The sequence below is a fragment of the Prionailurus bengalensis genome, chromosome C1, assembly GCF_016509475.1.
Source record: "Prionailurus bengalensis isolate Pbe53 chromosome C1, Fcat_Pben_1.1_paternal_pri, whole genome shotgun sequence".
NCBI classification, from domain to species: Eukaryota; Metazoa; Chordata; class Mammalia; order Carnivora; family Felidae; genus Prionailurus; species Prionailurus bengalensis.
Genome location: NC_057345.1, coordinates 35,495,502 through 35,507,967, shown reverse-complemented (window position 1 = coordinate 35,507,967; position 12,466 = coordinate 35,495,502). Strand labels below are relative to the sequence as shown.

General features: G+C 38.8%; 1 protein-coding gene across 1 annotated transcript in view; it reads left to right on the top strand.

The window, feature by feature from the left end:
* Positions 1-12,466, top strand: part of ZSWIM5 (zinc finger SWIM-type containing 5) — a 256,853-nt gene that overhangs the window by 241,435 nt on the left and 2,952 nt on the right. Inside the window, exons 12-13 of the mRNA XM_043574788.1 lie at positions 11,071-11,234; positions 11,728-11,809. Of these exons, the coding sequence (XP_043430723.1) occupies positions 11,071-11,234; positions 11,728-11,809 (246 nt within the window). The remainder of the gene's footprint in view (positions 1-11,070; positions 11,235-11,727; positions 11,810-12,466) is intronic.

Below are 12,466 nucleotides of genomic sequence, written 5' to 3'. Positions count from 1 at the left end.
CAAAAGTTGGAAACAACCCAGTGTCTGTTAACATATGAATAAACAAACAAAATGTGGTATATACATAGAATGGAATATTATTAAGTCATAAAGAGAAATGACATTCTGATACATGCTACAACCTGGGGGAACCTTGAAGACATGCTAAGTGAAATAATCCAGATACAAAAGGATAAATATTGTATGATTACATTTATATGAAATATCTATAATAGGCAAATTAATAAAGACAGAAAGTAAATTCAAGGCTACCAGGACCTGAGGGGAGAGGCAATGTAAATTATTGTTTAACAGGTACAGAGCCTCTGTTTGGGGTGATTTAAAAGTTTATAAGTAGTGATAATATTTACACAACATTTTGAATGTAATTAGCATATATATACATATATATGTGTGTGTATATATATATATATATATGATAGATAAATAGATGAATGAACTGATAAAGAATCAGTGCTAGAACAAGCAAATAGACCCTGAGTACAGACACTGAACAGCACTGGGCTTCATTTTTTTTCCCAGTACTTAAATGACTTTAGGCAGTCATTTAACTTCTCTATGACTGAGCTTATATGTTTTACCTTTCCAAATATTTTCTACTAAAAACAGAGGCCAGGACTTTAAAACAAACAAACAAAAAAAACAAAAACAAAAACAAAAACAAAAAAACAAGTTGTCAACACTCTGGCCCTCACTTTCCACACCCTGTAGCCTCACTGCCAGACTAGTTGCACTGAAAGCAGGAAGAGTCTGGAAAAGGTACTCTTCCAGGAAAGCATACATAGTAGAAATACTAAAAATAGTTCTAAAACAAGCAAATAAAAATATTTCTTAAAAACAGATTTCTTCAACAACAAAATACAGAGAAAGGTCTACCATGCTAACACAAATCAAAAGAAAGCTGGAGTGCCTATATAAATTTTAGACAAAACAGGCTTCAAAATATTAAAATTACGGGGATAAAGAGAGGGATTCCACAGTTATAAAAGGGGCCAGTTCTCCAAGAAGACATAATAATCCTTAATATATATGTACTTAGTAACAGAACATCAAAATACATGAGGCAAAAACTGATAGAACGAGAAGAAATAAACAAATCCACTATTATAGTTGGAGAACTCAACATATTTCTATCAGCAATTGACAAATCCAGTAGGCAGAAAATCAGTAAGGATATACTTGAACTGAATAGCAATATCAATGAACTGGATCCAATTAACATTTATAGAATACTTCATCAGACAACAACAAAATGCACATTCTTCTCAAGCTCACATGGAACATTCACCAAGATAGACCACATTCTGTACCGTAAAACACACCTAAATAATTTAATAAAAGAAATCATACAAAGTATATTCTCAGACAACAGGGGAATTAAACTAGAAATCAATAACAGAAGGATAACTGGAAAATCCCAGAATACATAGAGATTAAACAACACACCTCTAAGTTGCACATAGGTCAAAGAAAAAATGTCGAGGAATTTTTTAATATTTTGAACTAAATGAAAGTTAAAATACAAATGATCGAAATGTGTGAGATGCAGCAAAAGCAGTGCTTGGAGGGAAATTTATAGCATTAAAATGCATATGTTAGAAAAGAAAAAAAATTCAAAGGCAACAGCTACTGAAGGCTCTGCCCAATTTTTTTGCTTGTTTATTTATTTTGAGAGAGAACAAGCACAAGCAGGGGAGGGGCAGAGATGGAGAGAGAGAGAATCCCAAACAGGCTTTGTGCTGCTTGTTCCCATGAACTGTGAGATCATGACCTGAGCCAAAATCAAGAGTTAGTGGCCTAAACAACTGAGCCACCAGGCACCCCAGAAAAGAAAGAGAATTTAAAATCAATAATCTATGACCTTACCCTCTCAGAATGGTTATTATCAGAAAACAAGAGATAACAAATACTGGCAAGGATGTGCAGAAAAAGGTACCCTCATGCAGTATTGGTAGAAATGCAGATTGGTACAGCTACTTTGGAAGACAGTATGGAGCCTTCTCAAAAATTTAAAGTAGAGGGGCACCTAGTTGGCTCAGTCGGTTAAGCATCCAACTTCAGCTCAGGTCATGACCTTGCAGTCCATGGGTTCGGGCCCTGAGTCGGGATCTGTGCTGACACCTCAGATTCTTGAGCCTGCTTCAAATTCTATGTCTCCCTCTCTCTCTGCCCCTCTCCCGCCTGCACACTGCCTCTCATAAATCATAAACATTAAATAATTTTTTAAAATTTTAAAATAGAACTACCATATGTGGTCCAGCAGTCCCACTTCCAAGTATATATATCCAAAGGAAATGGAATCACTCTTAAAGAGTTATCTGCACCCCTGTATTTACTGCATTGCAGCATTATTCACAATAGCCACGATTTGGAAAAAACCTAAGTGTCCACCAATGGATAAATAGATAGATAAAGAATGTATAGTAATACACACACACACACACACACACACACACACACAGAGGAATATTATTCAGCCATAAAAAAGAAAGAAAATCCAGTCACTTATAACAACATGAATGAACCTGAAAGGCATCGTATATAGTGAAAACTAAACAGGATGCCCTCAAGGTTCACCCATGTTGTTATGTCAAAAAAAAAGACAAATACAGTATGATCGCACTTATATGTGGAATCTAAAAGTGCCAAATTCATAGAAACAGAGTAGATTGGTGGTTTCCAGGGCCTGAGGAGTGGGAGAAATGGGAAGATCGTGGTCAAAGAGTACAGATTTTCTGTTATAATTAAATAAGTTCTTGGAATCTAACATATAGCATGGTGACTATAACTAACAATACTGTGTTGTATACTTGAAATCTGCTAAGTATAGGTTTTAAATGTTCTAACCACGCACACACACACACACACACACACACGAATGTGTTAATTAATCTAATCGTGGTAATCGTTTGCAATGTTTATGAAATCACACTATATACCTTAAACTTACACAAAGTTATATGTCAATTATATCTCAAGCTGAAGGGAAAATAAAATCAATAATCTAAGCTTACACTTTAGCAAACTAAAGAAAGAAGAGCAACATTAACTTAAAGCAGCAGAAGAAAATACATCATAAAAATTACAGAAAAAAATCATAGAAATTGAAAATAAAAAAAATAGAGGAAACTCAAAGCAAAAGGCACTTCTTTGAATAGATCCATCAAATTGCTCGCTCTCAAACTGTTAAAAAAGTTTAAAGAAAAGGGGCGCCTGAGTGCCTCAGTCAGTTGAGTGTTTAACTTTTGATTTCGGCTTAGGTCATGATCTCACGGTTCATGAGTCTGAGCCCCACATAGGGCTGTGTGCTGACAGTGCAGAACCTGCTTAGAATTCTCTCTCTCTCCCTATCTCTCTGCCTCTCTCTCTCTCCCTCACTTTCTCTCCCTCCCTCCATCTCTCAAAATAAATAAACAAACTTTTAAAAAAGTTAAAAAGAAAAGGGGCACCTGGGTGGCTCAGTCGGTAAAGCATCTGACTTTGGCTCAGGGGGTCATGATCTCACAGTTTGTGAGTTTGAGCCCTGCGTCAGGCTCTGTGCTGATAGCTCAGAGCCTGGAGCCTGCTTTGAATTCTGTGTCTCCTTCTCTCTCACCCCTTCCCTGCTCACACTGTCTCTCTCTCTCTTTGTCTCTCTCTTTCTCTCTCAAAAATAAACATGAAAAATTTTTTTAATTAAAAAAAAATTTTTTAATGTTTATTTATTCTTGAGACAGAGACAGAGCGTGAACAGGGGAGGGGCAGAGAGAGAGGGAGACACAGAACTGAAACAGGCTCCAGACTCCAAGATGTCAGTACAGAGCCCGACGTGGGGCTCGAACCCATGAACCGTGAGATCATGACCTGAGCCAAAGTCAGACACTTAACCAACTAAGCCACCCAGGTGCCCCCCAAATTTTTTTAAATTTTTAATAAAATAAAAAGATCAATAAAATTGATCCAACTTCTAGCCAAGCTAACCAAGAAAAAAGAGAGAATATATATTACTAATATCATAAATGAAACAGGAGTCCCCTATATATTAAAAAGATGATAAAGAAAAATTATGAAATTATATTTCCACAAATTTGTTATCTTCAATGATGAAATGGACCAATTCCTTGGAAAACACAATCTATCAAAACTCACATATGGAGAAATAAATAATCTGAATAAGCATGTATCTATTAAAGAAATTGCATCAGTAATCTTTCAGACAGCACTTGGCCCAGGTGATTTCACTTGTGAGTTTTTAAGGAATAAATGATACAAATTCTCTAAAATCTGTTCTATAAAATAGAAGCAGAGAGAACACCTCCTAACTCATCTTATGAGAACAGCATTACTCCTCTAATACCAAAACCAGATAAAGACAATACGAGAAAGGAAAACTGCAGATCAGTATTACTCATGAATATAAGTACCAAAATCCTCAACAAAGTATTAGCAAATTGAATCCAATGAAGTATAAAAAGAATTATATACCATTACAAAGTGGGATTTATCCCAGATATGCAAGGCTGGTTCAGCACTTGAAAGTCAATTAATGTAACCTATCACATCCACAGACTAAAGAAGATTATAGAATTATATCAATTGATGCAAGAAAAATACTTGACCAAATCCAACACCTATTCATGATAAAAACAACTCAGCAAACCAGGAATAGAAGAGAACCAACTTGGGGTGCCTCACTGGTTCAGTTGCTAGAGCATGCAACTCGTGATCTCAGGGTTGTGAGTTAAAGCCCCATGTTGGGCATGGAGCCTACTTAAAATAAAAATTTTTTTTTTATTTTTAAATTTTTTTTTTCAACGTTTATTTATTTTTGGGACAGAGAGAGACAGAGCATGAACGGGGGAGGGGCAGAGAGAGAGGGAGACACAGAATCGGAAGCAGGCTCCAGGCTCTGAGCCATCAGCCCAGAGCCTGACGCGGGGCTCGAACTCCCGGACCGCGAGATCGTGACCTGGCTGAAGTCAGACGCTTAACCGACTGCGCCACCCAGGCGCCCCTAAAATAAAAATTTTTAAAAATTGGAGTGCCTGGGTGGCTCGGTTGATAGCGCATCCAACTTCAGCTCAGGTCATGATTTCGCAGTTTACAAGTTCAAGCCCCACAACAGGCTCTGTGCCCTCAGCTCAGAGCCTGCAGCCTGCTACAGATTCTGTATCTCCCTCTCTCTCTCTCTCTACCCTTCCCCTACTTATACTCTGTCTCTCTGTCTCTCTCTCTCTCTTTCAAAAATAAACATTAATTTTTTTAAATAAAAAATAAAAAATGATTTTAAAATTATTTAAAAGTTAAAAAGAAAGAGAATCAACTTAATTTTATAAGGAATCTAGGGGCGCCTGAGTGGCTCAGTCAGTTAAGTGTCTGACTCTTGATTTCTGCTCAGGTCATGATCTCAGTTTATGCATTCGAGCCCCACATCGGGCTCGTTGCTGACAGTGCAGAGCCTGCTTGAGATTCTCTCTCTTTCCCTCTGTCTTTCTGCCCCTCCTCCACTCATGCTCACTCACTCTCGCTCTCTCTGTCTCTCTCTCAAAATAGATAAATAAACTTAAAAAAATAAAGAATATCTACAAAGAACCTACAGCTACCATCATACTTACTGGAGAGAAACTAGATGCTTTCCCCTGAAAATCAGGAATAAGATAGGAATGTTCCTTCTCACCCTTTCCCATTGAACATACTGGAAGTTCTAGATAATGCAGTATGATAAGAGAGGAAATAAAAGGTATATAGATTAGGAAAGAAGAAATAAAACTGTTTTGGTTTGTAAATGACATGATTGTTTATGTGGAAAATCCCAAAGAGTCAAAAAAAGTAGAATAAGTTACTATAACAAGGTTGCAAGATACAAGGTTAATATATAAAAATCAGCTTTCTAAATGCAGGGTTTTTCTTTTTTTAAAAGGTATTCCACATGTTGCGCATACTTTTAACCTGTTCCCTTAAAACATCCTAGTTTGGAGCCTATAGATTACTGACCATAAGAATTAAAGATTTTATAAGTCAATCAGAGAAAGACAAATACCATATTATTTCACTCATATGTGGAATTTAAGAAACAAAACAGATGACCATATGGGAAGAGCAGGGGAGAGAAGAGAGGCAAACAAACCACAAGAAACTCTTAATGATAGAGAACAAACTTTGGGTTGATGTAGGGAGGTAGGTGGAAGATAGGCTAGTAGGGTGATGGGTGCTAAGGAGGGCACGTGTTGTGATGAGCACTGAGTGTTGTATATAAGTGATGAATCACTGAATTCTACTCCTGAAACCTATATTGCACTGTATGTTTACTAACTACAATTTAAATTTTATTATTTTTTATTTTTTTTTAACATTTATTTATTTTGGGGACAGAGAGAGACAGCATGAACGGGGGAGGGGCAGAGAGAGAGGGAGACACAGAATCGGAAGCAGGCTCCAAGCTCCGAGCCATCAGCCCAGAGCCCGACGCGGGGCTCGAACTCACGGACCGCGAGATCGTGACCTGGCTGAAGTCGGACGCTTAACGACTGCGCCACCCAGGCGCCCCGCCCCTACAATTTAAATTTTAAAAAAGAAAAGAATGAAAGATTTTATGCAAAATTTAAAATCTGTATAAACAAAAGTCTATCATATGATTTCACTTATATGTGTAATCTAAAAAAAACAAAACAAATGAATAAACAGAAAGCAGAAACAGACTCATAAATACAGAAAACAAATTGGTGGTTACCAAGGAGGAGGGGAGCAGGGAGATGAGCGAAATGGGTAGAGGGGAGTGGGAGGTACAGACTTCAGTTATGGAATGAACACATCGTGGAATGAAAGGTACAGCATAGGGAATATAATCAGGGGTTTTCTAATAGTGTTATATTTCTAATAGTATTATATGATAGATGGTCACTACAGTTGTGATAACTTAAGGAGTTGTTGAATCATTATGTTGTTTACCTGAAACTAGTGTAACATTATGTCAACTATACTTCAGTTTTCAAAAAAGAAACATCTTTTATATATATGAAAAAATATGTATATAGGAAGGCAATTGACTTTTATATATAATACATGTCAGTTGCCCCCCTATATCCCAGCAATGAGCAATTGAAATTTGAAATAGAGGGGCGCCTGAGTGGCTTGGTTGGTTGAGCATCCAACTTTGGCTCAGGTCATGACTTTGCAGTCTGGGAGTTTGAGCCTCACATTGGGTTCTCTGCCATCAGCACAGAGCCTTCTTCTAATCCTTTGTCCCCCTCTCTCTGTGCCCCTCCCCTGCTTGTGCTCTCTCTCTCTCAAAAATAAATAAACATTTAAAATATTTTTGAAATGAAAAAATATATATTGGGGCACCTGAGTGGCTCAGTCACTAAGTGTCTAACTCTTGATTTTGGCTCAGGTCATGATCTCACAGTTGTGAGATGGAGCCCTGCATCAGGCTCTGCACTGACAGCACGGAGCCTTCTTGGGATTCTCTCTTTCCCTCTCTCTCTGCCCTTCATCTGCTCACTTTCTCTCTCTCCAAAAATAAATAAATAAACATTTTTTTAAAAAAATAAATAAATAAAAATAAAAACAATATATTTACATTAGCACCCCCCCAAAAGTACTTAGTAAATCTAACAAAATATGTGTAAGATCTATATGAAGAAAACTATAAAATTTTGATGAAAGAAATCAAAGATCTGAATAAATAGATATTCCGTATCCATAGATAGGAAGATTCATTATTATTATTATGTTAGTTCTTCCTAGGTTGATCTGTAGATTCAATATAGTCTCAACCAAAATCCCAGCAAGTTATTTTGTGATACTGAAAAGCTCTTTCTAAAAGCTAAAGACCTAGTATAGCCAACACAGTATTGAAGAACAAAGCTGGAGAACTAACACTACCCAACCTCAAGACTCGCTGTAAAGCTACAGTAATCAAGGCAGTATGGAATTGGCAAAAGAGTAGACAACTAGATGAATGGAACAGAATAGAGAGCTCAGAAATAAACTCACACAAATATAGCAAACTGATCTTTGACAAAGAAGTGAAAGATAGTCCTTTCAACAACTGGTACTGGAAAAACTGCCTCCACCTGCAGAAAAAAAATATGTATAGACACTGACCTTACCTTACACCTTTCATAAAAATTAAAATAGATCAAAGGCATAAAGGTAATACATAAAACTATAAACCTAGGATAACATAGAAAATCTAGAGACCTTGGGTTTAGCAATGACTTTTTAGATACAATACCAAAAATATAATGCATGAAAGAAAAAATTGAAAAGTAGGACTTCATTAAAAGGAAGAACTTGTGGGACAGTCAGTTAAGCATGTGACTTTGGCTGAGATTATGATTTCACAGTTTGTGAGTTCAAGCCCCACGTCCGGCTCAGGGCTGACAGCTCAGAGCTTGGAGCCTGCTTCGGATTCTGTGTCTCCCTGTCTCTCTGCCCTTCCCTCGCTCACACTGTGTGTGTGTGTGTGTGTGTGTGTGTGTGTGTGTGTGTGTTTCTCAAAAATAACCATTAAAAATTTTTAATAAAAAGAAGGAAGAACTTCTGAGTGAATAACACTGTTAAGAAACTGAAAAGACAAGTCGCAGACTGGGAGACAATATTTGTAAAACATTTATCCGATAAAGAACTTGTATCCAGGGGCACCTGGGTGGCTCAGTCGGTTGAGTGTCCGACTCTTGATTTAGGCTCAGAAGGTGATCTCATGGTCGTGAGGTCAAGCCCTGTGTAGAGCTGAGCACTGAACATGGAGCCTGCTTGGGAATCTCTCTCCCTTTCTCTTGCCTCTCCCCAGCTTGCACACACTCGCTCACTCTCTTTCTTTCTCAAAATAAACATAAAAAAAAAAAAGAACTCGTATTCCAAATACATAACTCTTAAAACTCAATAATAAGAAGACAAACAACTGAATTTAAAAATGGGCAAAAGACTGGGGCTCAGCTGGTTAAGTGTCCAACTTCAGCTCAGGTCATGATCTCATGGCTCATGAGTTGGAGCCCCGCCTCGGGCTCTGTGCTGACAGCTTGGAACCTAAAGCCTGCTTCAGATTCTGTGTCTACATCTCTCTCTGTCCTTCCCCAGCTTGTCCTCTGTCTCTCTGTCTCTCAAAAATAAACATTAAAAACACTTTAAAAAAAAAAAGGCAAAAGACCTGAACAGGTGCCTCATGAAAGAAGATACAAAGATGACAAGCATATGAAAAGATGCTCAGTATCACATGTCATTGGGAAAATGAAAATTAAAACAAAAAGGAGATACCACTGCATACCTATTAGAATGGCTAAAATCCAAAACATTGACAATACCAAATACTAGTAAGGATGTGGAGCAACAGGAACTCTCATTGCTTGTGGGAATGCAAAAGGTGCAGTCACTGTGGAAGACAGTTTGACAGTTTTTTACAGTTTTTTAACTGTAAACAGTTTTTTACAAAGCTAAACATAGTCTTGCCATCTGATCCAGCAATCATGCTCCTAGGTATTTTACCAAATGAATTAGAAACTTATGTCCACATAAAAACTTGCATACAAATGTTTATAGCAGCTATATTTGTAATTGCCAAAAACTAGAAGCAACCAAAATGTCCTTCAAAAGGTGAATGGATAAACCTACATCTCATACAATGCAATATTATTTACCAATAAAAAGAAGTTAGTTATCAAGACACAAAAAGAAATGGAGGAACCTTAAGTGTTCTTAAGGTTCTTAAGACTGGTTGGTGGAAGCCAGTCTCAAAGGTTACATACTGTGGTTCCAAGTATATGACATTGTGGAAAAGGTAAAATTATAGAGACAATTAAAAAAAAAAAGATCAGTATTCTTAGGGGGAATGAGGAGAGGGATGAAAAGGTAGAGCTCAGGAGATTTTTAGAGCAATGAATCTATTCTGTACAGTAATAATGGGCCCATGATACCATGCCTTTGTTAAAACCCAGAGAACTGTATATCTCGGTGAAGCCTAATAGAAACCATGGTCTTCAAATGATAACAATATGTCAATGTAGGTTCATCAAATGTACCACACTAATGTAAGACATTAATAATAGGGGAAATGGGAAATGGGGATAGGAGTATGTAAGAAGTGTACTTTACTGTACCATCTGCTCAATTTTCTGCAAACCTAAAACTGCCTAAACATGAAGTCTTTTAATTTTAAAAATTGCTTTTAAAGATGACAGAAGGAAAAAAAAAGTACTCTCTCCCATAATTCTGACATCGAAAGATAACTACTACTAAGACATTGGTATAAATATTCCTGGAGATTTTCTAATCATTTATATGCACACACATACACTACTACTACCACTACTTTTTTTTTTTTACAAAAGTAGGATCATAGAATATTAACTATATACAGGTTGCTTATAATTCTCACAACAACCCTAAAGGTTATGATTTCTGATTTATGGATAAAGAAACTGAGCTAGTAAGTGGCTGAACTAGGTTCAATTCCCAATGTATTTCATTCCAAAGCCTATATGCTCTTACCACTACACCTCTTTGTCAGACATAAGACCTACTTTTTGTTCTATCTTTACTTCACATTTTACTCCTTCATAAGATACACCATCTTTCATATACTATACTACCTTCATACGGTGACTTTCACTTCATATGGTATACATGCCCTTCCTGTGGTATACTTCTTAAGTCTCTGCACTAGTACTTTGTATAGAATAAGAAGTGGTGGCCCAGCTCCTTTTTGCTCCAGGGAGCTGCAGTGGGAAGCAAACAATGGAACTAGCATACTTTTCTGACAATAATGCGGCTTCCTATCTCCTATATAAGCAGCTCTCAAAAGTCAGGTGTTTGTAAAAATTATTTCTGGGACCTAAGGAGACTGAGGGGAAAAGGTGAGGGATAGAGGCAGATGAAAAGGTAGAGAGAAGTGAATTCATGCAGGGGCCTGGTGAAGGAAGCAGTCTCCAGTGGGTTTAGTGGAGGCATAGCATGTCTACCCAAAAGAGACGGTAGTATTCAGAAGCATTCAGTGAATTGATAGTAGCCAATTCAGCCAGTACCTATGTGATCAGTAGACTCAGGGAGACTTTAAAGAAGACCTGTCACTGTCCCATCTCTCGGCACCTATAGGGGACACTCTGAGGCTCCGGACAATTCTGGAAGCAATACAGAAGCACATCCATTCTTCCTCCCTCATCTTCAAACTGGCCCAAGATGCATTCAAGATTGCTACTCCCACAGACAGTAGTACTGACAGCACCCTGCTCAACGTGGCTCTGGAGCTGGGGTTACAGGTATGGAGGAGGAGTGGGTCATCCTCACTTTAGGCTTCTGGCCTTGTGATAAATGGTAAAGATAAGATCCCAGAGGCACTGGGCATGGGCCAAGTCTGGTTCTTTCTGTGTCCCCAGAGCACAACTTTTAGGCTAGACCTCTAGGTGAAGACTCTCTAAATTGGGCTCCATTTTGAAGTTGAGGCCAGAAGAAATGTAGCTTTAGGCTCCATAGGGTCCCCATCTTCTCCCCACCCCCTCCTTATCCCTCCAAGTCAAATCAAGCAAGGTGTGATAATAAGGACTTTATTTGTTATAGGTCATCAGAGAAGCCTTCTATCTGATTGGTGGGAGGGGTGGGGCAGAAATTAAACCTGTCTACTTATCAGGAGAGAGATGGCTGCTTAAAGCACTAATAAATACTTGTTGCATAAATGAATGGCAAGGGGATGTGGGGATGTAGAGGGCCTAACAGTTAAGCCTAGCCCACTGGAAATGCCTCTTTTTTGCCCAGGTGATGAGGATGACCTTATCAACTCTTAACTGGAGGCGCCGGGAGATGGTGCGGTGGTTGGTAACATGTGCTACAGAAGTGGGTGAGTCTCCCACCTCCCTCTACCCCCAGGGGACAGGAGCTCCTAGGCCCTACTCTTGGGACAAGACAGCAAATACTTAGAGCTCTCATATTCCTATTACTGATGGGGCTGGTGGTAGGAAAGATGGCCTTTGTTTAGCTGGCCCAAGCTCTGCCCTCACTGCTTAGACATACCCTGATGTCAGCAGCACTTTGACCCTCTGATCAGAGACATGTATGAGAGATTGAATTTTCAGCCACCAGTATGTAAGTGCACCCTTGGGCGGTAGTTGGCCCAGTGGTTTGGTCCCAGTCCCTGTCTATGCCTCTGAAAAACCTCAGGCAACTTGGAGGCTCAGGCCCCCATTTAGAGCCCAATGTCCCAGCATAAGACCATACCCTGAGAGGCCCCTCTGCAGCCAGAGCCCCCAGGCAGATCTGCAACCCCTGCACTGGGACAGGTAGACTACAGGCTCTGTTACTCCATCCTTGTGAGGCACTAACAGCACCTGCAGAAATCTTCAACCCTCTGACTTGGGGAAGGAAGGGATGGGAAGAGACCCCAAACAGGGTCTGGCCATCTGGGATGCTCCCTAGTTTGCCTCAGATCATCTCAAGGCTACTGAGGAAAAGGGAGAACTCATCTCTGCAGGCCAAGTTCTGACCCCAGATGGTAATC